General features: G+C 43.6%; 2 protein-coding genes and 1 long non-coding RNA gene across 11 annotated transcripts in view; 1 reads left to right on the top strand and 2 right to left on the bottom strand.

The window, feature by feature from the left end:
* Positions 1–51: 51 nt before the first annotated feature.
* Positions 52–12,259, bottom strand: RGN (regucalcin). Of its 3 annotated transcripts, none has more exons than XM_042041595.1 (7): positions 12,161–12,259; positions 11,707–11,872; positions 8,749–8,931; positions 7,250–7,465; positions 5,632–5,763; positions 1,140–1,294; positions 52–399 (listed from the first exon to the last, which is right to left on the bottom strand). In XM_042041595.1, exons 2-7 carry the CDS (start codon positions 11,867–11,869, stop codon positions 349–351), a joined length of 900 nt encoding a protein of 299 aa, XP_041897529.1. In that variant the 5' UTR covers positions 11,870–11,872; positions 12,161–12,259; the 3' UTR covers positions 52–348. The 3 variants fall into 3 exon arrangements, with proteins under 3 accessions (XP_041897529.1, XP_041897537.1, XP_041897546.1); XM_042041603.1 differs by having other exon boundaries at positions 12,135–12,233; XM_042041612.1 differs by having other exon boundaries at positions 12,157–12,174.
* LOC121670829 lies at positions 12,030–24,603 on the top strand. 3 transcript variants are annotated; one of them, XR_006018295.1, is made up of 4 exons: positions 12,030–12,200; positions 16,781–16,913; positions 23,167–23,228; positions 24,015–24,603. It is a non-coding gene; the product is annotated as an uncharacterized LOC121670829 (long non-coding RNA). The 3 variants fall into 3 exon arrangements; XR_006018297.1 differs by lacking the exon at positions 12,030–12,200 and adding an exon at positions 13,072–15,027; XR_006018296.1 differs by lacking the exons at positions 23,167–23,228; positions 24,015–24,603 and having other exon boundaries at positions 16,781–17,090.
* The window catches only part of JADE3 (jade family PHD finger 3), a 65,946-nt gene continuing 59,629 nt past the window's right edge, over positions 19,548–25,864 (bottom strand). For all 5 annotated transcript variants that reach the window (XM_042041547.1, XM_042041571.1, XM_042041553.1 and 2 more), the window contains 2 exons: positions 24,520–24,637; positions 19,548–23,010 (listed from right to left, as the gene is read on the bottom strand). In XM_042041547.1, coding sequence (XP_041897481.1) covers positions 22,118–23,010; positions 24,520–24,637 — 1,011 coding nt within the window. In that variant the 3' untranslated portion in view covers positions 19,548–22,117. The remainder of the gene's footprint in view (positions 23,011–24,519; positions 24,638–25,864) is intronic.

Below are 25,864 nucleotides of genomic sequence, written 5' to 3'. Positions count from 1 at the left end.
ATCAGTAAAACAATATAACATAAGTTGCAAATGAGACAGAAGAATACGAAATAAAAAGATATTAAAATATTATTTAATCATAAAATAGAATTACAACAGTAGCTTATTAGGATGACAATCTTTTTAGCAAACAGTAGAAGTACCATCATATATTTAAAGTAAGTTTAAAGGGGAAAAAAAGATCAGTTTTAAAATATTCCATGTATTTCAGTAGTTTTTCATCCTTTCCTGATGAAATATTATAATGGTGTCATGATTTCAAAGCAAAGCTGCTGAACACCAGAATAAGACCTTCATACTTGTCTTGCTTATGTCAGCCCTCTCTAATCCCTTCTGAAGAGTGTGTATTTAACCTGCAAATGGATATGGTGGAACTCCTTTCACCCCCAGTCCTGTTATCTGTTAAAACACAGAGGGGAAAAAAAAAAAATTAGAGCAATAATTCACCATTATCAGACATTTGCTTTCCTTACACAACTAGACATTCTTTAACTGAGAAAAAGACTGTGTTCGCCAACGTAACATCCTACTATATTTTGCACCCATCAGCTTATCACAGCTAGGAATTTCAATGCATGCTCTTTTCTCTAAAGCTCAGTAATCACAGGCCAGAGTCCATTCCCCAAAAGCCTCTTCTCTTAGACACTGCTAAACCTTAATTCTGCAGTTCATAATGTAACCTTCGGCATGCACACACAGAGAAGAGCAGAGCTTTAAAACAAATCGCAGCAGAACAAATGTTTAAAGAGATAACTTTGTGATAATTAACTAGAAAGTAAATAAAAGCAGATGCTTTTATCTGCCACTGATTAAGACATGTAAGTATTTACCCATCCTTTCCATAATAAATAGAAAATGCAAACAGTGTTGGGAGAGGGAGAAGTATAAAGAGATGATTGCATAGAAAATTTGCACTATCACTATTGTTACGAAGTTTAAACCCCAAAGTATCTTCAAATCTCTAAATGCATTTAACCTTCCACAACAGGAACAAAAAATACAAATAGCTTAACATATATGATCAGTGTCCTAACAGCTATCTTTTTCCAGCTTCCCACCACTCCCAACTGCTTTGCTACCTGAAAAAATCAAGAGTGAAAAAATGGCCTTCTAAAACGAAAGGAGAAAGTATCATTCACCTTGAAAATCCCACCAGCCTGTGGTTGCCGTGAAAGCCACTCTTTATCCATCCCATCAGTGGCAGTAGTCACATACATTTCTGAATAATCGTTTCCTCCAAAACAGCAGGAAGTTGTTTTGTCAACTGGAAGTTTCACAGTCTGGAGTCTTTTTCCTGAAGGAAAGCACACATGATGTTTCCTGTTTGTCTACTTACATCAAGAAATTTAAACAAATTATTGCAAATAACTGTTGCAGAGCCAGGTGTTCTGCAGAAGTGGGAATCAGGGCTGGGGGACGTCCCATCCTGACTGATGAGCACCAAGACAGGGAGAAACCAGACTTCTGTGAGCCCTGTTGTTGATCATGTATTGTTTGACAAGTTTCAGGTACCACAAACAAATCCCATTCCAATCCCAGTTTGTCCTCTAATTAAGCACTAACATCCACAGCACAGACACATATCTGAGCTTGTCATCTAGGCTGTCCATGCAGTCAATGGAAATGGGATAGGATTCCTCTCTAAAACAGGTCACATGAATCACACCCTAGACCTGCTGACTTTTCTACTTTTAACTACAAAGGCAGCCTGGAGTGAGCAGACCTCGTGCAGCATTACTGAGGCGAACCTCCTGCTACACCTCTACTGCCTGCAGTTAAGGAAGATTAATTCCTAGAAGTTTTTCCTGAAATTCCAATAGTCTTTCAAATCAAGCTTCCATAAAATAGGGATCATGGGACATGTCTGATGTTTACAAGAAACTAGCGCTACCATAAATAATACTATGCACTTACTATGCCAACAAACAGCTATGGTCTTAATGACGGTAGTGAACAGATCTCCAGCCCTAACCAGAAGGCTTGTTGAGACATCTTACAGCAGATTTTCCCAAAATTTCTCCTAATCCTGGGCAGTAAGAGCCTATTCCCATTATGCCTATTTGATGTACCTGTGAGTTTCTCTTTCTAGAAATATGCTAAAGCACATGAATTTCCTTACAAAATGTGTCATTTTTCTGTCCTCCCAACTGCATATGTAAAGGGCTTGGTCCCCTTACAGCAACTAACTTTAGTGATGTATTGAAATAGCAGGAAAGTAACTTTGATGTTGGGAGCCCTAGAAATTGACTGACACCAAGTCTGGGAGAAAGTGAGTGGGAAGGGCATTCAAAACAAAAAAAAAAAATGAACTGTAGGAAAAGAGGCATGAGCCCCAAAGACCAGGGGATAGACTGGTTGCAGTTGTAGAGTGCTCTCAGTGGATAACAGCCTGGAAGGTATCATTTACAAAGCTCTGAGATGAGCAATGTCTCCCTGGAGTTCCAAGAAAATCTGCACCTGGATGTTCTACAATCTATCTGAAGTATTACTCTGTGCTTGGCCTCTATAGAAGAGACAAATGTAGCAAATCTTTTTGACACTATAAAAATCAAAGGATATTAAAAACAATCATTAGGAAGAACTGTAAAATATTTAATTGAGGTTTAGACTGGGCATTAGGGAAAATTTTCTTCACTGAAAGGGTTGTCAAGGATTGGAACAGGCTGCCCAGGCAAGTGGTGGAAACATCATCCCTGAAAGTGTTTAAAAACCATGTAGATGTGGTGCTTAAAGACATGGTTTAGGGGTGTACTTGGCAGTGCTGGTTGATGGTTTGACTCGATGACCTTAGAGGTCTTTTCCAACCTTAATGGTTCTAGGATTCTAATTAAAAGAATAAAACTAGCAGGTCACTAAGTGATCAGAAGGTACAACAAGACTTGATAACATGTAAGTTAGACATCCCTTTTGAGTCATTTGCAAACCCCATGGCACCAGCCATCAGCTCTTCCCTGTAGCACACCCTCAATCTAAAGGCAGCAGCCATCTCTGCTACAGAAGCCTAGACCCAAAAAGCTGTTTCATTCTGAACCTCTAAACCTTACTTAGGAAAGATGCCAAACAAACAAGTTTCCTCGTCCCATTGCCCTAAAAACAAAGTCCAGGCTTTGTTATCATTGAAACCTGAAAATCCCTCACGTGCTTTAGATGAGCTCTTTATCAGTGAATGTATCTGCAACTGGCTGATAGCCATTCAAGCCACACTTAATGGCTATTGTGCGTTAAAAGAGAGGCTTTCAGAGAATCCTCTTCAAGCCTGTCTGTGTTATCTCCCTAAATAATGACAATTCATTCAGAATTCAGCAAATTGAAGATTTTAGATATTACTTTAAAATGCTAGCATGAGAGGGCAGGTAAGCATGAGACAGTCACAAAAAAAGGTGGCTCTTTTTGACACGGACACTTATCCTGTGAAACTTCATAACACTGTTCCCTGCAAGTGCTATGGCATGGGTGAGGGGGGAGACAGAACAGGTTCATGGAAGAGAAACACACTGAGAAACACACTACCAACACATCAGTATCTCATCCATCTGTGAGCATAGTTAAGGACTAGGAGTGCATTAGGGATATGTACTCTGCCATCAATATTCTTACTATCCCTGTGCATCTGCTTATGGACACTATTGCCTCTAGCTTTCCCATATGAAAACACCTCCAAAAGGGAGAAGGAAAAGGAAAACAAGTGGAAAAAGGGAGGGAAAAAAAAGGTCAGGGAGAAATAAAAAAGGCCAGGGAGGAAAAAGGTGGAAACAGTGAAACAGAGAGGAAAAATGATTGAGTCTAATACTCCAGAACGGTATTCAGAGGGCTGGTGGATGTCACCAAGGAGGGCTCTGCCCACCAAAGTGAGAGGATGTGGGTCCAGAAACAAGCCAAAGCACTGCTGGCATCTCCCATCTGGAGCTTCCTTCCCCTGGAGGAGAAGGAAGCACCCTAGCACTGGGGTGCATACTCTGCAGAACAGAAGTCCCACAGGTTAGCAAGACTTTGGATGGGTACAGATTAAAAGGTGAGGGGGAAAGCACAGTCTGAGCCTCAAGTAAAGGTTTCCAGCAGAGTCAGAAGAAAGGCTGGTGCACGTGTGCACACACAGCTCTGCTGTGTGCTGCAGACGAGGCACTGGCGTCCCTGAATCCACAGTCCCACAAAACCCCAAATCTTCTATGTAGGTTACGGGTGTGTTCGGTCGGGACGGAGACGGAGAGATCTCTATAGGCAGGTCTTGGGACACAGTCGGTTTATTGTAAAGGCGTGGGTATTGGGGCACTGCTCAGAGCTGCCAGACTCAGCTCTGAGCAGGCCCAAGAGAGTAAGCAGGTGAGAGAGTGGGTGAGAGAGAGAGAGAGGGTGTAAGAGCGAGAGTGGAAGTAAGAGCAGGAGTAAGGAAAAGAAGTGTCTGAAGTCCTGGTTACAATACAATAAATCATCTTCTGTACTGAATATTCTAATTGTCACTAACCAATCTAATACAAGATACAAATCCTATAGCATTTACATACAGCCTATAAGAGTTCTTATATTACCATAGAGTGTTACATCTTAACTTCTAAAAACTACTCTTTGGACCCCTTCTGCTGAGCTAGTAGGGTCTGCTCTGACCCTTGGACCGCTTGCAAGCAGAGGGTATTGTTCCATCAAGAGGGGATTATCTTCAGTGGCCATACCATTGTTTTCCAGTTGTTCAGTAACTAAGACCTGGTATTTCAAAAGTGGCTTTCATTTCGATGTTGCCTGTAGTTTTCATATTCCCAAAATCTTTTGTCAGGCAATCATATTTACAAGGTTTTCCTGTTTCATCTTCCCCAACACTTCTACTAGACTCCAGATGCATCCCAGTGCAGTTGCTCTTCTGCTGCATGATGCAAACTTGTGCTGCCTGGGATCTGACAAAATCACGCTCCCATTCTCACCCAGCGGCCCCTTCTAGCCAGTGTGGTTCAGTTTCCCTTAAGTGCTTTACATGTGTTTTTTACCCAGAGTAAATCATCCCTGGCACATCATTGGAGTCCAAATGAGACCAGCAATGAAGGACAGACTCAGACAATGGGCACACCCAAGACATTACTGCGGGAATGATAAAATGCTGTGGTATTCATTAAACATTTTTTGATCATTTCATTGCAAAATTGATCGTGTAAATAACTTTCAACAATAAAAAATATGTTGCTGGCATCAGTGTCCTGTGGGACTTGTAATAAAATCCAGTAGGCTGCCCAAAATAATACACTAAGCTGAAGAAACAAGACTCAAAAATGGCTTAAGTCATCTTTCCCATTTATCAAAGAGGTAAACATTGGTCTTAATTTTGGAGGATGCAATAGGATGCTAACTCAAACAATTCACAAGTAGAATGATGATCTCCTTAGCGACTTTATCCGTTCCAACACAACAGATGCTGGGAACAAAGGAGACTTATTAACAAAGGTAATTTTTGAGAGCAGGGACATAAAATCATTTAAAGTAACAATAAAAAGCAAAAAAAAAAACCAAAACCCCACAGTTTTTTAAAAAAGAGCAGATATACCATTTCTGTGAAGGGAAAAAAGCCCCACCTCTCACTTGTTTTTATTTCCACCTGTTTTGTTTTGTTTAGCACAAAATTCCAGTCCATCTTTTGCAAGGACTTACCTGTCTCAGGGTCAAGGCGAATCACTCTCCCACCGTCATAACAAGCTACCCAGAGTTTTCCTTCTGTGTCAATGCTCATCCCATCAGGAATGCTCTCCTCTTTTTCCAGTTTGTATATACTCCTACGGTTGCCTGCAGGTTAGAAAAACCACAGAACTGAGTGAAACAGTTGTTAAAATTTTTATCAGTTACAGCCCAGCAGAGTTATTTGTATTATTATTTTCAAAAGCTGTGCTGAGGCCCTGAGTTCTTTTCCCATGAAAGAAGTAGATTGTGTCTGCTGGCCTGTTTGTTTCCCGAGACAGTTGTTTCTCAGCATGAAAGCCTGTGGGTCAGTTTCTATCCATTGAAAGTATAATCCTTTTTTCTGGCATTCATTTCTAGTGCACCACTCATGTTCCCTACTTGCAATATTAAATGAATAACTGAATAAATTAATGTTAGATATATTCATAAGATTAATTGCTTGTTCTAAAAGCAGTTTGAATAATTTCAGGTATGGGTTGCTCCAGCTGGAGACTTTTCAAACAGTTTGCTGGAACATGCCAATAATCACTGTTCCAACACAAAACTGACCTTCAGATCTATAAACTGAGAGCTTACATAAACACAGAGTTAGGAAAGGCATCAATTTCAAAGGCATACTATCAACCTAAAAACAAACAACTCTATCTGAACTTTTACCACTGTTATTAAATAAAATTAAACTCAACGTTCCAACATTGTTTATTTCATGCTCTGACAACTTCAATGTTTCTCATATGCAGCAATATTCTTAATGAGTTTCCTTTTTGCTCCTGGGGATTTTCAGATTGCCCACGGAGAGTGAGCAAGAACGAGTGAGAGAGAGAAATACCCTATTTCCTAAGGAAAAACTCAGTTGTAAGCCATAGCAGAGAATCATTAGGACAAGGTGCTACATCCAAAATTACTTTAAATTCAGAGTTTTAAAGCTAAACATCAAATTGGCTGTGTTCTTTTAATGCAAATACCTCAGCCCGTGTACTCAAAAGCAAATTACTAGTCCAAGTCACCTGAATTTTTCTTTTGCCCAAGCTTGTAGAAACCCTTAAGGCGTTGTTTTGTTTTAAACTAATGAAGGAAGCTTTGAGTTACTGCTACTGTTGTTGCCTTGTTCTTTCTGCAGAATCTTCATTTAATAGCTTATATTTTAAAAAACAAAACAGGGTGAAGAGTGAAAAAATATCTAGAGAAGCTGGCAGAGGTTTTGCACAAGACTACAAGCTTGCTGTCACTTTGCCTGTGCTGCCAGTAACAAGAAACACGCAGCCACAGGAACAGACAGATGAGATACACTTTGTCCTTTTCACATTGGAAGATCAGATACGCCTTGTGTTTAGTAACAGTAGTACAGATTACTACTCAAACTGCCACGCAATTTAAATACTTTATAGCATTACCAAACGACCCTGACTGGTTTGAGCCAGAAGCCTACGCAGGCACAGACAGATGTTAATATGTCTTCTGTTGTTTTGCTCTAAAGAGGTTTCTGGATAAGTGCTCCCAAAGCTCTCATCATCTGTGTAATAACCAGAGCAGAAACAAATATCACAATCTTTAGGCACAAACAATTATTTTGGAATACAACCACTCATACCAATTTTTCCAGTTTGGAGGTCATAATCAAAAGCATCCACCGAGTAGGACAAGCTGTCAATGTAGAAGAAGGTTTTGTGATCCAGTGACCAGTCCAGCCCATTAGAAATGTCCACCTGGTCAAAGTGCCTCACCACTGAGAGGTCAGGGAAGAGCGTGTACAGAGAGCCTTGGTGTCTCTCCAGCACAGCGGGACGAATCTCCTCTGCCATTGTACCTGTGAAGAGCCAAAGGGGAGGAAGCAGGTTCAGAGTGAATGGACTCTCCTCCAGGTCTGGGGGCAGTACCTCACTATGATGATGATCACACTGCCAGCATAGAAGGGAGCAGTGAAGATGGCTTCTGAAATTTAAGGAAGAAACTGAGTCAAAAGGAAAAGGTGCATTTTCAAAGTGCTTGCTCTTAGCAGAAAGTGACAAAACACAGCTTTTGTTCTTTTGTTGAACATTTTTGGGGCAGAAATGGTGTGCAGCATGATTCCTGCAAAATGTTGTATTCAGTCATTCATATATTATGACAGGTGTGGCCAGCATTTAAGTTACAATAAATCTTGATGTCTTGTAGAGCTGAGAGAGTGGAAAAAAATTACCTCCTCCCTCAGAATGAGTCTTACACTAAAGCCTCTTTTAAAGCAAATCTCATCTTTGCAGCTTGAAGTTGGCAGCCGAGACCAGCTCTGGAGAGGCTGGGTAAATGCAATTTAAGGTAAGCCTCGGGACTGAACGGCACAGCAGGAGCACAGAATGGTGTTTTAAAAAACAGGAGGACAGGATCACAGCTGAGGCTGGACAGCACCTCTGGAGATCATCCAGGATCACCCCCTGCTCAGAGCAGGGTCAGACACTGCAGATTCCTCCCATCAGTGTTGGGTGTTGAAGATCTCTACGGATGAAGACTCCACAGTCTCTCTGGACAACCACTGTTCCACTGTTTGATCATCCTCAGTAAAGGAATTTTCTTACATCCATACAGAACTGACTGAGTTTCAGTTTGTGCCCACTCCTTCTAGTCCTTCAGTGGGCATCACTGAGCAGAGTCTGGTCTCCATCTTTTTTACTCCCTCCCCAGTCAGGTACTTACACATACAGGTAAGATCCCCTGAGCTTTCTCATCTCCAGGATGAACGGTCCCTTAGTTTTTAGAAATAAAATTCTGACTTATGAAGAACAAACCACACAGTATAATAAATTTCTCACTAGAAAAGTATTTTCTGTTGGCACCCTTCCAGTATTCAAAAAACAAGTAGCTGACAGGGAAGAGGCAAGGCCAGTATCTTAAACTAGGCAGGCTCCAAATAGTCGGCCTCTTTTAAACAAAATAGTCCAGATTAGATAGTGCCCAGGTGATACAAATAGATTTGTAAATGGGATCGAACTCTGTTTGAAGACAACAAAAAATCCCCACCACTTAACTGTGAAGGAAAACTTGCTATGACTGATCATTGCATGTTATCACCAAAACCCAGCAAGCACCAGAGGGAAGGAAGAGCCTGCAGCATACCTGCGAAATACCTCCCTGCAGGATCCACCTTCCCATCATTGAATCGAGTATTTGCTTTATCCTTGTCCACTTGAGTGATGGTGGTTACCAGCTCCTCTTTCCATTTCAAAGCAGCAAACCTGGTTCCTAGGGTGATGACATAATCCCCAGACTTCCGGAGAGCCACGGAGCTCACAGGAGCATCTGGAAAAAGGGTGAAATTGAAAAGTGGGATGTGCTGTGAAGAGATATTTCTCTTCTGCCCACTTTAGACATGCAACCTGAACTCAGTGAAACCACAGGCAAGAGAAACAACCTACTTTTCTACCAACAAAATTGATGTTTAAATACATAGAAACAGATTATGTCATATGAACTTGAGTATTACCACTGCTACCAGGAGCTATAATCATTACCAGCACCTAGCTGAGCTAGGAGCTGAATTTAAAAAAAAAAAAAGTATAAAAAGGGGGACAGGAACATATACTTTTTACAATAGCTTACTGTGTGGGTTCCCCCCTCTCCAAGGGAAAAATCAATTGCCACAAGAGCTCTAGAGCAACTGTGTTTATTTAGCACAGCTCCTGCATAAATGAGCCCTGCAGTGATGGAGGCAGGGTATCTCTGCACTGGGACAGGACACAGTGGGCAGGAGAGACACCCCCCCCACACCACACTCTGCTGTGCTGCACAAACCTCCAGCAGCACCAAAAACACACCAAGAGTGGCAGGACTTCCCAAGAGCTAAAACAAAACAGAAAACTAGTAAATGCTCCAGATTAGTTTACACTCACTTGAGCTATTATGCATAAAACCTCAATTGCAGGTTATTATAAAGGAATTAGTAAAAAAAAACCCCAGTGAGTGTGAAGATAACATTTCTGTAAAAGCCTAACATCAGATGCAATATAGGGAGTAATAACTTTAGGCAGGGCAACAAAATCTGGCATATTATTTTCTATACATGGGACTAATTGCTAATTTTTAAATTTAAAACTGAAACATTTCTTGTATTTATGGCTTTGCAGGGGTATAATTAGGTAATAGTTTCACAAACACTTACAACCACCACCAGTCACCACTAGGTACTAAGAGGAACTGCTCCTTTCCAGCTGTTTGCTCATGGGTCAGGATGCCCCTTCCCTTGGAGGCCTGGCAGCAGTACCACCATGACAGAAACCCAAATGCTATTTGCCCCCAGCACTGGAGATGCACACCTGGACTGCAAGCTCTGCCGTAGCAGCTGAGGCTGCTGATGGTCTGGGCTCATTTACACTGAGGTGCCATTCCTCCCTCCCGTGCCAGGACAGAGGGCAGCAGAGTGCCCTCAGCCGTGTGTGGCACCTGCCACACAGAGTAATTTTGCTGGTCTTTGGATTGCCAAGTAACCACACCAATAAAAGTGGTTCTCTGTCTGTATCAGTGGCAGGGACTTTCCTAGCAGAGCATGGGAGTGCAAGTCTACATTTGCTCTCCCAGGAAAAAGCCGGGGGCCATGGCTCAGAGGACTCCTTCCATCTGGGCAGCCCCCAGGGCCTTCCTCCCACCCTGGGGGGAGCAGCCCCGAAGCACGGCTGTCCACTGGAGGTGTTGGACATCCAGGTGCCCCTACAGCCACAAGAACGTTCCCTTACCTTGCTGACAAAGCACCCCAGAGGAAAGGGATGCATGAGGATGCAGCCACCCTACTGCTCACTGAACAAACATAGCACAGGCAGTGTCTCAGCCCATGCATCCAGCTCAGTCTGCTGTGACCCCGGAGGGCTTTGTTAAAGCAGCACCTGCAGGAACTGATTGATTTGCAGCACCATCTTATGCCCAAGAGAAAACTGACTATAAGGTCTCCCCTCCAGGCCCAGTTATGCATTTACGATGTTTCCCCTGCGGAGTCAAAAAGGGCATTAGAAGTTTTTTCTAAGCATGGGGTCGTTGTAATTCTCTATAAGCATAATAATGAATAATTTCTCTCTTCGTTTCTACTTAGGAGACCCACTACTATAATCACATGGCATTCTTTGATTGTTTGGGGGTTGGTTTTTTTTTTTTGTCTTTTAATCATGGCATTCCCAAAGGCACAGCTATTAACCATAACTATTTTATTACTAAAGAGAGGAAACAATAAAATGTGGTGTGCTCTCCCTTCCACATCTCTAGAGGCCGCAAGTAAAAGATTACACCTTTGAGAGCAGATCAAGTTGAGGGGAAAGGCAAGAAGAAGCATACTCCCTCAGCTAAACTAAGAGGAAGTAAGTTTGGGAAGCAACTCTTCCAAAATTAGTATCAGGCCTTCTCTCATCCTAAAATGGGAAACTACAGTAATTTGAAAGGCAGATAAGCTCAGATCAGTTTCTAGTGAATAATGAGAACAGCTTACAGGTAGGCAAAATTGATTTTCACCAACTGTTACTGAACATGAGAAAATAATAAATTGTACTGAAATCACTTAAGGAGCTGTCTCCCAACACAAATATTTACTTTATCACATCCAGCAGTAAATCTGCAATCCTTTTTTTTCTAAGAGTTAGCATATCTCTTCCTTTCTGGAATAAATACTCAAACCACTGAGACTGTAACTGGTGACACCATTACCTTAAAAAAAGTATCAACTTCTTAAATCGTTTTTGGAAATCTTTCAATAGAGAAAATATTATGAGCATTAATCATTCAAATCAGAACTACTATAAACACCAACAGAAGAGTGTTACTTCTGGGACAAAGTGGGAACAAAAGAGAGCGAGTTGTGGACAACTTACAGGAAAAAAAAATAGATCAAACATAACCCAGTAGCACAAAATCATAGGGGAAGTCTCCAGAGCTACCTCTGGTCTATATCTAGTGTCTGTACATAGTCCCAGTGTGCTGGCAGCCTGGGAAACCCCAGCTGTAGAAAAAGGTCTCCAGCTCTGAGCACCGTGCAGCTGCCAAGGGACACAACACGCAGCTCCCGCACACAGAGGGGGTTTTCCAGCGGCTCCTTACCCACAGGAATGGCCTGCACCTGCCTGGTGACCGGGCTCCAGCGGCACACCTTCCTACCCGTGATGTCCACGTACAGGAGCGCGCCCTCCTTCTCGTCCCACACGGGCGACTCCGCGATCCTGCAGCCCTCCTTGGCCACGCACTCGATCCTGACGGACGACATGGCCTGCGGAGGGAATCGTCACCGTGTGTTACCCCCGGGCCCGCCACGGCCTGCGGGGACCAACGAACGGGAATGGGGGGGGGGGGGAGAAAAAAAAAAAGGAAAAAAAGGGGACAATAATAAAAATAATAAAAAGGAGGGAAAAAATTAAATCGCGGGGTGCATGCGGGCGCAGGGAGGGAAAGGCCGCTCTGCCGGCGGGCCCGCCCCCGCACGCCCGGCTGCTGGGGCGCACGGCGTGTGCCGCCGTGTCATGTACACTCACGAGTGTGTTTGTACCGAGGTACCTGCCTGAGAACGCGGGAGAGAAGAGGAACACCAAGAAATACAGGTAACTCGTAATAACAAAGCGCGCCCCCCGCATGCCCCGGCCGTGCCCGCTCCCCGCCCCGCTCCTGCAGCGGGCTCGGACACGGCAAGCGGCCCCTGGCCAGGGGCGGGCCCCCCGCGGGCCGGGCTCTCCTGCCGGGCCCTTCGGGATCCTCCTCTCCGTGCGCGGCGAGCCCCGGGAGCGAGGGGGGGCGGCTGCTCAAGCAGCAGCGGCTCGCCCCCCCCCCACACACCGCTTCCAAGAGCTGCAGAGCGGAAAAAGAGGGAGAAGTTTCCCACCGCAGTGCCCAGGTTTCTCAGCCCCCAGAGAGGCTGATTCCCAAAAGGCCTGGTTTCTGCTTGCCTTCTTGCCACAGAACCTTGGCCCTGGCTTCCAGCATCAGGGAACCTTAACAGCTCCTGCAGCAGCACCTTGGTTATCCAGAAATCCTGGCCCTTCAGCATGCTGTGCCCTCTTTTACTCCCTGTGCTGTATAGTCTCAAAAACTTTCAAAGCCACGAGGCAAACAGCTGGCATCAAAATTTGCAGATACAGCTCTCTGTTGTGCCTGCTTATCTCTGTGCTATGGCCACTACGGCTCCCAGGCCTCAAGTTTCAAAGCAGTGGGTACGTCTTATATCTCAGGTCTCCTCTTCAGCATCCTGACATATTGCCTTTTGACTTGGAGTTGGTGATTCCCATAGGGATCAGTGACATCAAGTGGCTTCAGGCTCACTGCTGCGTGTCTTGTGTGTCTCCTCCTGGAAACTCAGGAGCACAAGGCAGGCACAGGCTGGCTTGCTGCTGTGTCCCCACAAACCAGAATTAACTAAGCTGCTCCAAAACTCACTTCTCCCCCACCCAGACTTTGGTTTCCAGCTCATGTAGCAGCCCCATTATTCAAGGGGTACTGCACACCAGTGAGCACAAAGCATCCAGCATGGTCTTTTAGGAGGTAGTCCCCACAAAGCTCCTCTTACAGATTTATCTCTTTGTTATCATACACCCTCTTGGCAATTATCACCTGTTGAATATTTTTATTTGGTTGCCTTTATTCACAAAGCAGGTGCTCACAGCCCAGGCTTCACTTGGTCACAATTTTTTCTAGTAGTGGTATATTTGGAAAGTTCATGGGCTACATGACCTTACCAACATGTGTTTCATGTACGCTTCTTTTGATAGAGCACTGATGTGATATTTATTAACTTATTGTGGCTTTATCTGAGCAGTTAAGACTTCTATTTTATAGGCTTCCATGGCATTCCTTCTGTGCTTAGCACTGAATTTCTCTTTCTGTCCTACTGCTGCCTGTACAACAAATAGCAGGATTTCATCTCAGACCTGACACAAGCAAATTATTAGCAACAGCCAACACAGAAAAACACCCAGAAAAAAAGTGTCACATCTCTGTCCTTTTTTTCCATACATTTTACAACATGGAAAGAAGATGCAGACGTTTTAAAAAATGCATGCAAAGAATTCATTAACTACAAGGAAGAACAATTATTGCTTCTTACAAAGCTTAGCCACATTTACTGCTCTCCCATTGTCTTTGCACACTACAAGGCCATTTGGGATACGATGCAAGAGCTTACTGAATCCAGCAGCAATAGGAGATACACCCTCAACCCACCTCACCAATCTCTCTGCTCCTTGCTGACTTAGGCATTTGCCAGCATGGTTTGGAGGCATCAAAACAAGCTGTGTGCTGGCACACACCTTGGGAGAAAATTAACAGCTTCTGTAAGTACTAGGTTACAACACACACTCTGTGCCTTGTATTTTGAGCTTGGGTCTCTAGTTACATAGGACAGCACCCCTGCTTTGTCTTCTCTGTAATGGCTGATCCAAGCTTGCTGAAAGGTAGAACAGGGAGGAATCCATGGTTGGGGTGCCTTCACAGAGAGCATCAGATGATGTCTTCTGCCAGTACAAGTTTACTGTGGGAGAGAAGAGCACAGAAGAGGTGGCTGCCAAAGGTTGTGCTACTTTGCGCCTTCCCCACTGGGAACTTCCCACTGTTGAAGCACAGCCACAAAGTCTACTGTGTGGCCTCCAAATCTGACTGATAGGGAGCTTACACAGCACCTCTGTGGCTTCCAAAGGGCACGCTGGTAGCTCAGCACTTATTCCACATGGTAGTGCACATCATACACTTACTCCACCTGCTTTGCAGGGAGCAGGGAAGCAGAATTCTTACTTACCTACAATCATGAAGAACACAAAGAGTAGATCTGTGATGTGGGAGGCCCTGTAGGGTGAAGTCACAGCCCTCCCCCAGCCTGCAGGTTCCCTGAGCCTGCCAGAAGCCATTACCTTTCTTGCCAGTCAGGAAATGCTCAGTAGTTCTAGAGAACAGCCCAGAGCACCACAGAGATGGAAAAATCCCCCCACCCTCAACAACTGTAGGCAAGAAGAGGTGCTGGACTATTTCAGGCGCTATAGAGACTGGGTTTTACTTCTGCTCATTCCTGGAAAGTTGAAGTTGTTCTTCTCTCCTTTTATGAGACTGATCCTGTTATTTCTTCATCTTTAGAGCAATCCTCATCTTTTTTCCTTCACCTTTCGTCTTTATTACTGTTAGTCCTCCTTCCTGCTTGAAGTTGGGAGGGCTCTAGGCCTTATCCACAGCTGGTACAAAGTGCAAATGCCACAGTCAGATGTCTGTGCCCCAAGAGCTGCCTCCGAGTATGGAGTCTGTCAGGCCTCCTCTGCAGATGGGCGAGGTGCAGCTGAGAGCGGGGACTGCGCCAAGGGCAGGGGAGCCCAAGGAGCCACTACTTCAGAGCAAACCTATTAAATCCATTGGGGCAACCAGAGTGGACACATGGGAATTCTCCACTGGCAGGTAATACTGCATTTGGGGGTGCACAGATGGAGGGACAAGCAAAAAACATTGAGCAAGAGCAGAGGGAGAAAGACAAAATCAGTCACTGCAATCAGTTGGCTGGAAAGCAATAGTTGGCACTGCTGTGCACTTGTTTGCAGCCAAATACAGTTCTTGGAATTGGCTTGTGTGTCCAGATCAAGTTTTATTTGTTAGCAAGCAACAAGTAGGTCCAGGAGAGATCAAACTGCTGAGAAGTTTAATTGTTTACTAGCCTGGATGATCATATTTGTGTATTTAAACATAAAACATTTGCCAAAGCAGTCCATTTTCCCATTTGCAAATGTCTGCTTGGGAGAAGGTGGCACCAGCAGACCTGTGCCCATTGACTAATTTATGTGTCTAACACTTACCACTGTCACACAAGTTAATGCAGAATGGATTAAGAATCTCAAATAGGGAATCTTTTTTACAAAGGATTGCACCAAATCACCATGAAGTCATACTGAAGTATTTAGCCTTTCAAGACTAGTTTTCACAAAAATGACAACTGTGCCCTGTACTTATTACAATTCATTACACAAGACTAGTTTTCACAAAAATGACAATTGTGCCCTGTACTTATTACAATTCATTACACAGACTTCTTTCAGCAAATTCCTTCTGTACTGGCCACAGGCTCATGAAAAAGCATCTCTCACTTAAGAATACAATGCTATAAGTGAACGTGTGATCCTTTCCACTGCAGCCAGCCTCCCCAGTGCTTCATCAAGACCCTCACAATGTTACAGGTGCACCTCCAACTTCTTTGTCATGGGAGCACCAACAGGTGCAAGTTTCTGCTCCCTTAAGCTGCCTCACAAAACTGGAGTTCCCAGCCTGTGCCTCTCCAGACCTCTGCTCTGCACCGGGAGCAGTTGGGCAACAGGGTGCTTCAGAAAGCGTTCTTCAGTGGAGCGCAGCCAAGACATTTTTCATTAATGCCTTACTTTTCTGCTCTCTGTATCCCATGTGACCTGGATTTGCATTTTGCTTGCCTCAGGATAAAAAAAAAAAGAGCATTGATATGTGCTACAGCAGCTGCAAACTTATAGTCACAACAGAGGTCATGCAACAGAGCCAGGACTTCAGGGAAAGGCAGCATCTTTCATTCAAATAACTGATTTAGCAACAGTACTTCCAGTGTTTGCAGCTTACAGGCATGCAAATCCTTTTTCTGGCCTAATCAAAAATAAATTTCAAATTAACTGCAGATTTACGGTGACTTCTCAGAGCCTAATTTAAGATGATCAACCAGACAATTTGAGGAAAGTCTGGTTTATGTACTAGCCATTTGTAACGAGTGTAAACTACAACTTGCTTATTAGTACCTGCATCACCTGGCTCATCCAGTTTTTAGGCCTCTGTGCTTCCTTTAACAAGGAGAGATAATCTGGCTTGTTGTAGAATAATCAGGAAAAGGATAAAATAATGCCCGTACTTCATTTTAGAGGAGACAACAGAACAATAGCTGAGCTAGTTTTAAGGAGGGAAAGCACTTTGTTCAGGTTCCATTCAACCAGATGCAAATGGAGCCTAAAATGCCAGTGACAGGGGTTCCCAAACTACTCAGCACCACCCTTCTGAGATAAGGAACTACAAAGGAATGCAACCAGACACCGTGGTTTCAGGTGAAGTGGGTGGGCTAGTTGAGAGACGTTTTTCCCCCTCAGATGACTCATTCCCTCACTAGGGCCTGCAGTTCCCAGGGTATCTAACTTTTTTCTTGTTACAGGTACTACTCTTGAAGTCTGTCACAAGCTCAAGAGCTCTCAGATGACCAAGAGATTTCTTGATGGCATCTTCCTTTTACGTTGCTGTTGCGCTAAGTTTTAAATTCTTCCTCAGGACACTGGCCCACTGATTTGGTGAGCAGAACTACTCTGGAACTGTTATGGAACTGTCACAATACAACTTGTGTCTTGCTCCCCAGTGCTCTTTCCTGGGGCTAGGGTGGGTGGAGCAGCACCTGAGGAAACACAGCAGAAACCGGAAAAAATGCCTTCAGGATGTTTAAGCCAAAATAAACCATAAAGGTGTCATTATGGAGCCTACCCAGAGATTTAAAACAATGTATCAGATAAAGCAGCCAAGGCGAGGCAGATACCCAGCTCCAGGGCTGCTGAGAAAGCAATGGAAGGCAGAGAGGGTCTGCCCAGCCTGAAACAAAAGAAGAGTCCCAGAGAAAGGGCAGGGCAAAGTGGATCCAGGAGGTTGTCCCAGACAAAAGAAGCCTACTGGAAAAAGGAAGATTATCTGGAAGCTGCACACACAGAGGCAGGGAAACTAATGAGCAGCTATCTGAGGCTGCTTCTCCTTCTACAACCACGTGGTCACACAAATTTATCCAAGCTCTCTGCAGAGGGGGTTAACTTGAGGAACAGAAATAGGCTTGCTCATCTGCTGTTTTCAAACAACTTACCCAACTGCTATGTAACATTTTCTTTCAGAAGGCTGTGCTTGCAGTCACTTTAATCCACCTGTCACATCCCGCTAGATGTTGCTGACTTAGGAGCAGAGCCTGGCAGCAGTCATCCCAGGATCATCTCTGCAAGAGGGACGTATTGCAGAGTTGCACCCCAGGAGTGGCAGAAGTCTGTTCAGCCATGAAGCTGGTGTAAAAGGAAGGTTCAGAAGCAGCAGTAGGCAGGGCATCTCTCATGAAACCAGAGCCCAGAAGTCTGTGTGTCTTCACTTCTTCCTAAGGAAGCTGCATTGAGGCACTCTATTGTTTTCCATCTCTGCCCATCCCCAGTATTTTTCCCTTGCATGCCAAGCTCCCAGGTTGTGCAAGCAGCTTTTGTTCCTTAATTCGCATCAAAAGCATGTTTTCCTAACAGATGTGTCAATTCCCTGCAGTGCTAAACCTTTACGAGTACTGGGATCGTCACAATTCCCAACGATCAAAATGAGTAGTTTCGCTGGATTATCTTCACAGCTCACAGAGGCAGGCTTTGAACACTGGGTCCCTCCCAGGTATCAGATACACATCATGCGTCTGCAGTACAGCCTCTACATCCAGGCCAGGTAGCCAGATGTACCACATTGAAATCAAGGGAATGTTTCAGGCTTACATGGAATAGCTAAACATTTGTCATTTGTCCTTCTACGGTTTCAGATTCATGGTGCAAAGGAAACACTCCACAAGTTATATACACAACTGAGAAACATTTCTTTCAGGGCAGAAACATAAATGCAGAAATGATGGTGCTCAGAGCCACTGTGCAGCCCCAGTTAGTCCTTAGCCACGTTACCATCAACAAATAACCACAGTTACATGAAAAGACTCTACAAACCAATAGTAGCTGTTTCCAAATTAATGGATACCAATCTCTTTCCTTGGCCCTGTCTTTCCCACATCCCAGCCACAAGCAGACTGTATGTGCAGAGGGAATTAGAAGCCACCAGTCAGAAAGTCAAAACAAGGAAGTCCGTTGCTGGTATCTGTTGCAAGATGTCTTTAGGGAAGAAGAAATCTTGGTCCTGAAAAACAACTGGCAGTCCAATGCTTACTGCTTCTTCCTAGTCCTGGTTTTTCTTCCCTTCTATCTGCACCTTTATTGCCTTTCCCCCTTTTTTTACCTCCTGTTTGTTTTTCAGCTGAGGGACTTGAGCTCCATTTCACCCAAGCTTTCTCCAGCTCCAGTTCCAGCCTGCCTGGGGCCACCTGCTCAGTCACTCCAGTCCTTAAGCCAGTCCAGAAGTGTGTTGTTGGCTGCTCAGTTCTGACTCACTCTGCTGCTGCCAGACCCATTGCAGAAGCAGGAGGGTCACTGCTGCCTGCAACACCCACATTGCAAATCCCATCCTTCTTGAAGGCTGCCTGTTGCAGAGCCAGGCAGAGGAGGGATGCTATGGGATCAGTTGTGCAGCTACCCCAGCACCTTTCTCTCCACCTTCTCGTTTTGCCTTCTTCCCTGCTCTAGGCTGGGGAGCAGCTCCCCTGTGCCAGCAAGGTACCTCACAGCACCGGCCTGTGGAAGCAGGGGGAACTACAGCAAAAGGTCGGGTAAAACCCACAAGAAGCCGACACGAGCCCAGGAACCTGCTCGCCCTGCTTTGTCCTTTGCACGCAGATGGCAACAGCGGGCTGGTGAGCGTTCAGCTGCACACGTCTGCGGGGTTACAAGAGGGATCAGACAGAAGGCCTGGCTACGGCTCTTCCTCTGTAACTCACTTTGTCCAAGCAGGGAAAACCAGGCATACTACAGCATAAGCAAATACATTGAAAAGTGAGGCCAGGGCAGCAAATGGTCTGTTACATTTGCTCAGCTAGGCAGAAACAAAAGCCAGGCTTGCACTATTTGCTTTGCACAGCAAATTAGTGCTCAGCGACTCTTTTCTGGGAGGCTGAAGGGGAAGGGTTTTCCTGGATACTTAACTTATTAAAGTATTGCCAAATCTGCAGAAATAATTTACTCCTGATGGACACAGTACTGATGAGTTTCACAGCCTGCCAGACACAGAGGGTAAAGCCCTGAATAAATCACAACAAATGAAAATATTGTTAGCAGTTTCATAATTTAATGAAAAAGTACTTGTAAAAAGGGGACATCTGAAAAAGACCGAGTCCATATTGGAAAATTGAATATATATATATTTATATATATAAAACAAAATGCAAAAACACAAAAAAAATTTGACAAATAAGGTTAAGAGGTAATACTTCAAACAGTTAGCCACCGAACGCACAATAAAAACTAGCAAATGCACTTTGGGGACAATACTTGAGAACTACATAACCAAGGGCTCCTTCATATGTCTATTAAAATAATGTAAAAATTAGCAAAACCATTGCCCAGACTGGAAACAACTGAATTGATAACCCCAGAAGAGCAGAAACGCTGAGTTTTGCTGAAGCACCATTTTCCTCTCTCTTCTGTCATATGCTTCCAGCCACAAAATAACATGAACACTTTGCTGACCTCCCAGATAAGTGTTCCCAATAAAAGCTTCGTAAAATTTCATGGCCAGTGAGAGAGGATTACTAATAAATATTGAAGGAGAACTAAGAGAATCAGAACCGGAATACAAATGAACAGACATTTGTTTACTTATTCTGAATGACCCATGGCTTAGAACACAAAGCATTTCCCATTAAAATAAAATATGTGGAAACCTAAATTGCTACTGCATATTTACACCAAAAGAAATAATTTTGGAGATACAGCTCTAGAAAGATCAATTACACAAATATACATAAAATCAAGAAGTAAAAAAAAAAAAAAAAAAAATTAAGATGCATGAAGCAAACAGAGCAGATTGGCCAAGTATACTTTTTTTTATTATTTCACTACTGAAGAGTCCTCCAGCCCCTGACCTGCTAGTCCTATTGCAACTAGGGAGATTTCAAAGTTTAAAACAAATCTGAAAATGTCGTTGCCATTTCCCAACCTAAAAGCAATAAATTAAAACCATGAAGCGAAATGAGTTGCTGTTCAGATGCTGCATAGCCATCTCCTCACTGTGGGGGGGACACCTTTTGTTTCTAGACAAAACTGAGCCCTCAACAGAGCTGTATGACCTGCCCTACACTACCTATGGGCCGTTTCAGCCAGTGATGTGGGGACAGAGGATGTTGTGTGTTTATGAAATGTACAGCATTTCAGAGAAAAACAGTGCAGTTGCTTTGTTGATCAACACAACACCATCTGTAAAACAATAAGTTAGTTTGCATTCAAACAAAAATCCCTGTCATTGAAACAAACAGAAAGGGATTCATTCCCTTCCCTTCTCGACTCCTCAGTCAGTACTGACTGAAATTTAACGACTATTTAACAACTGCTGATTTTAAAGGACACACAAAAGATGTGTTAGACTGGGAAACAGCAACTGATCCAGAGGTTGAAAAGCAGTGTAATAAAATAGTAGATTTTAAGCAATTTAAAAAAAAATAATTAATTAAACCATCATACTCCAAATGATGACTGGCTAGAATTTTACAGACCTAGATGCCAGAAGGCTCCTATGCCTGTGTTCAGGCAACTAGGGTTGAAAATTTGCACCTGAAAAAAAAATTCAGCTAAAATTATTTCTAATTCAGCTGACTTTAAAAATACCAGGTAAAAACACCTCTGGATATGAAATCTCAGTTTCAAGAGGAACCTGGCATCACCGGTGATTGCCTAAATGTAAGAGTCAAATAGCATTTTTCTTTGAAGTAGTACATCTACTTTTGTAAACACTATCCACAAAATTAGCCATCTGTACTTGTTAGCTGGGTAAAATATTTACAAGTGCATCCCACAACAAGCATCTATGTACAGAGATTAAAAAAACTGAAGTACTAGAAGTTGTATATTTACAAAATAAGAGAATTATTGTGAAGAGAAACACAACCTTCAGCAAAAGCAGGGAATGGGGGCACATCTAGAGGTCAGCGAGTTTGGCAGCGCCAGCGACGCCCGCTTCCGCCCTCCGCAGGGAGCCCGCAAACGCCACTGCAGTTCGAAGCCTCCTGCAGAAGGGGATCGTCACTTAGTAGTCACTTTGGGCCTGATCCAGCAGAGCACATCGGCATGTGCTCGGATATCTGAGCACAAACGTTCCCGGGGGAAACCAGCAGGACTTCTCACATGCTTAACTTCCTAACACATCCGCAAGTGCATTGCTGGATCAAAGCCATACTGCAGCTGCCGTAACAACGCAGTTTCAGTGTCTCCGTTTGCAGTCTCTTGCAACATGTTAGAGCAAAGCAAGGACTTCTTTAAAACCTGTCCACCACCATGAGACTGACTCCACATGAACACGGTGCCTCGCACATTAAGCTGGCAAGGGGGAAGCGGTTTCCTGAATTTTTGCACAATTAACGCCTTGTGCTCTCCCAGATGTTACGCTCTGATAAAACACACGACTTCCACATGACTTTGTGGATAAGTGAGCTAACCTTGCAAAGACTGCAAACCAATTCACAGTTGAACAAAACTACTCTGATTTCTCTCCCCTCTCCCATCCCCTACTGCAGCTCTTCCTAACATAGGTCCTAGACTATTTTCTGGAACCTTTTGATGCTGAGCTTTGCACTGGTACGCTGGAATACATAAAGGCTGAATTACCCCGTGGGGGCTTCTAATCACCTTTGTACCGAACTGTGAGATATCATATTCTTTTTGTTTCTATTGTGACAATCTCTTCCAAAGTCCTTACTTGGGCTTTCTCTCTCTGAGCTACTTCGTCTTAACCTCACTTGCTCTTTGTTTTCATCACTTTCTGCTTCAGAGTCACTCAGCTCTAAGTCAGGACAGTACCCATCATTGTCCTGGTATGGAGCACCTTCAAGTGTCTGCTTGCTCCACAAGCGATCTTTTGTTGCAAGTCTTCTCGTTGGCTTTTCACAGCACCGGAGATCTTCCGTGGTCCTCACCAGACTGTTGGTAGCCTCTTTAAAGGACCGGCTGAAATGTTCTATGGTGGATTTTCGGAATCCACTCTGGCTGGCCAAGTGAGCCGTGAGCACGGACTCTTGTTCGTAGGACGTCTGGCTGGAGCTGTCTCTCTGGCTCACATCTCCAGCCCTGCCCATCAGACCATTGGATTTGGACACCAGCCTTGAGTTCTCCTGCTGCACCCGCCCATTCCCAATGGAAGACTGTCCATGCAAAGCAGCCTGGAGTGCTAAAGGCTTCCCGGATGGCTGGCCCCGGTGAAACTCCATCAGCTGCGTGGGGCCAGAATCCTTTGCCTCGCTCCGAGGCTTGCCAATCCCTGCCAGCAACCCGTTACTTCTGCTGTCGTGCTGATACCTGGCATAAGATTTTGCTTTAATTTCGAACGATTCCTTTGACATTGGCACACTCCGTTTGCTGTAAACAGTGCTGTTGTTGTCAGGAGAAAGCGGTCTGTTGCCAGGCTTCAGCGAGTTATTTTTGCAGTCTCCCAATGCTGATTTGGGCATTTTTAACTTGAGGGTGATCCTGGGAGGTGGGTAGAACAGTGTGTTCTCTAGTGCACTTGTCAGGGTATGGCCTACAGGAGAAAGAGACAAGAAAGCAGAAGAAAAAGAAAAAAGGCGCTTTTAAAAACAGTAATTTCTTTTGTCACCCGTAACAAGTTTTATAGGCCATTATAAGGTGATGCAACAGTAAGAAGCATTTGCAAATAATTACTGTGAAATTATTTTAGGACACTAAGGAGAAGCTGGGAAAACCAAACTGTTCCAAATTATCCACCACTTTGGAATTTAGGTAAGCATTTAAATATTTCCACTAAAAACAACAATGTGCCCTTTTTACGGGGCTTTAAGCCAGCGAATTGAACCAGTTTTGAGATGTGACTGAAGTTGTTCCAACAAAGCTGTAAAAAAAGTTCATATTCAGTTTTGGATGAAGAAAAAACAATGCTTCAAACTGAGTTTCAATTTGGACTTGGTTCAACTCTCTGCTTTGTATTATAAAATTCTCTAAGCTTTAAAAGTCTAAAATTTTTACCTCGACATATGAGTTATTTATGATAATACATGCATACAGCACCCACTGCAAGTATCAAGCTATTATAATAAGCATTAAAAAAGCACTTGTATTTGTAAAGACATAGAGTAAACTTAGTAGACATTTCTAATAAAATGCATTTATGCACAAAAGCAAGGAGCTTCAGAGTGCCAGTGCTTCCACGAAGTACTAGTCTGAGCTAAAACAGTTTAAAAAAACCTACCTTATCAGTACTAATGAAACCTACCAGCATTTCAGGAGCAGAGAAAAAAAGCACAAAGACTTCACCCTAAACTGGTGAAGTATGTATCTTGAAAGACCAGAGAGATCTTAATTTCACACAGGAAAATAGCTGCCTTTCCTATTAAAAAAACCCCAGTAATTACACTGGTATGCATACTCTCTTCCTCTTTCCAAATACTGTGTTCCTTATCTTAAAAAGTTGCTGTAAATGTGAAGGGCAGAGTAGGGTTTGGCACCTCGGCATTCCTAAACAGTTACTAGTCACTATTAATAACCAGAGTACTTGAACTCTTTTTGAAGGAAGGAGAGCAACTGCAGATGGCAAGCTAAGAAACCTGCGCTGCTCATGAAGGCACAGGAGAGCAGCAGCAATTCCCATCAGTCAACTCTTTCTCTTGCCTGAAGAAACCAACTACTGACAGCAAGCAAAAAAGCTTTTTCAGCTGGAGAACCAACCAGCAGGACAGAGCTTGCTGTGGGGAACCAGTGCCACGGACCAGCAACCCAAGGGTGCACAAACCTGGAGATCACCACCAGCTCATTTCTGCTATCTGGATGCCACACTGATTGATAAGCAATAGGCAAATACCCAGAAAGAGCCATAAAATAAAGAAATATTGAAGCAAATATTTTAAGCAATTTAAGAGTTCTCTCTGTGTTGCTACTTTTATTGACTATGTACTTGAAGAAAATTCTTGAAGACATTTTTACATGTTAAAGGCACTAAGCAGGAACATAAAGAGAATACACTGTTTTAGTTTAAATACAGGCAGGATTTATACATATTTTACGTTTATATGATTACCTGCAGCCATTTCCTGATTAATGAGTTGAACTTGCAAGTTGAAGACCTGTTCATGAACTTTACTGTGGGACAACTTCAGTTTCTCTCTCCTGCTTACCATGTAGCAGAGATTTCTTACCTACAGAGGAATAACAGGAGACTTAACAAGCAATAAGAAAATAAATCCAGACAGTTTAAAAAGTGTATCATCAAGAGAATCAAAACAACATTACATGGAAGATCCCTTGGTAAAGTTCTTGTCAATAGTACTAAACATACTTAACAATGCATTAAAAAAAATCCCTTCTTTTTTTTTTCCTGTCAATTCAACAAATGCCTTGAAAATATTTTGCAAGACAACAGAATATATTTTCATTTTGGCTGACCCATTTACCAGTTTATTTTTTGACTCCATTGCATTGACTCATAAGGTTCAACAAGGCCAAATGCAAGATCCTGTTCCTGGGTCAGAGCAGTACCCAGGATCAACATGGGCAGGGGGATGAATGGATGGAGAACAGCACTGCGGAGAAAGACATGGGAATAACTGTGGGTAAAAAATTGGACATGACCCAGCAATGTACACATACAGCTCAGAAAGCCAATTGTATGCTGGGCTGCATCAAAACCAGCGTGGCCAGCAGGGCATGAAAGGTGATTCTGCCCCTCTACTCTGCTCTGGTGAGACCCCACCTGGAGTGCTGCATCCAGCTCTGGGGTTCCCAGCACAAGACAGACATGGACCTGTTTGAGCAAGTCCAGAGGAGTGCCACGAAAATGGTCAGAGGGCTGGAACTCCTCTCTGCTGAAGACAGAGAGTTGGGGTTGTTCAGCCTGGAGAAGAGAAGGCTCTGGAGAGAGACCTCACTGCAGTTTTTCATTATATGAAAAGGGATTATAAGAGAGAGAGAGACCAGAGTCTGTAGTAACAGAAAAAGATGTCATGTTTTTGAACTGAGGGAGGGTAAGTTTACATTGGGCATGAGGAAGAAATTGTTTACAGTGAGACACTGGAACAGGTTGCCCAGACAAGTTGTTGAAACCCCATCCCTGAAGTTCAAGGCCAGGTTGGATGGGGCTTTGAGGAAATCTCATGGAAGGAGTCCCCATCCACAGCAGGATGGCTGGAACTAGATGGTCTTTAAGGTCCCTTCCAACCCCAACCATGCAGTGATTTAGTTCCACATAATTCTATTTTTACTACTTGTCTGAGTTAATAGCAACACTTCCACCTAAGGTAATAGAATAAGAAGAGACACTGAAAGCTCTTGATAAATACCTAAGAGTTCTTTCAAAACACAGGAACAGCATAGGGGCTGGTTAAAAGGTATGTGTCAAACATACTTTTCCCAGCACCCAGTTCCAT

Source organism: Corvus kubaryi, unplaced genomic scaffold, assembly GCF_017639235.1.
Source record: "Corvus kubaryi isolate FWS band 111438036 unplaced genomic scaffold, C.kubaryi_AGA036_p1.0 133, whole genome shotgun sequence".
Lineage (NCBI taxonomy): Eukaryota > Metazoa > Chordata > Aves > Passeriformes > Corvidae > Corvus > Corvus kubaryi.
Note: the sequence above shows the minus strand (reverse complement) of the source record. Positions and strands in the feature narration are given on the sequence as shown.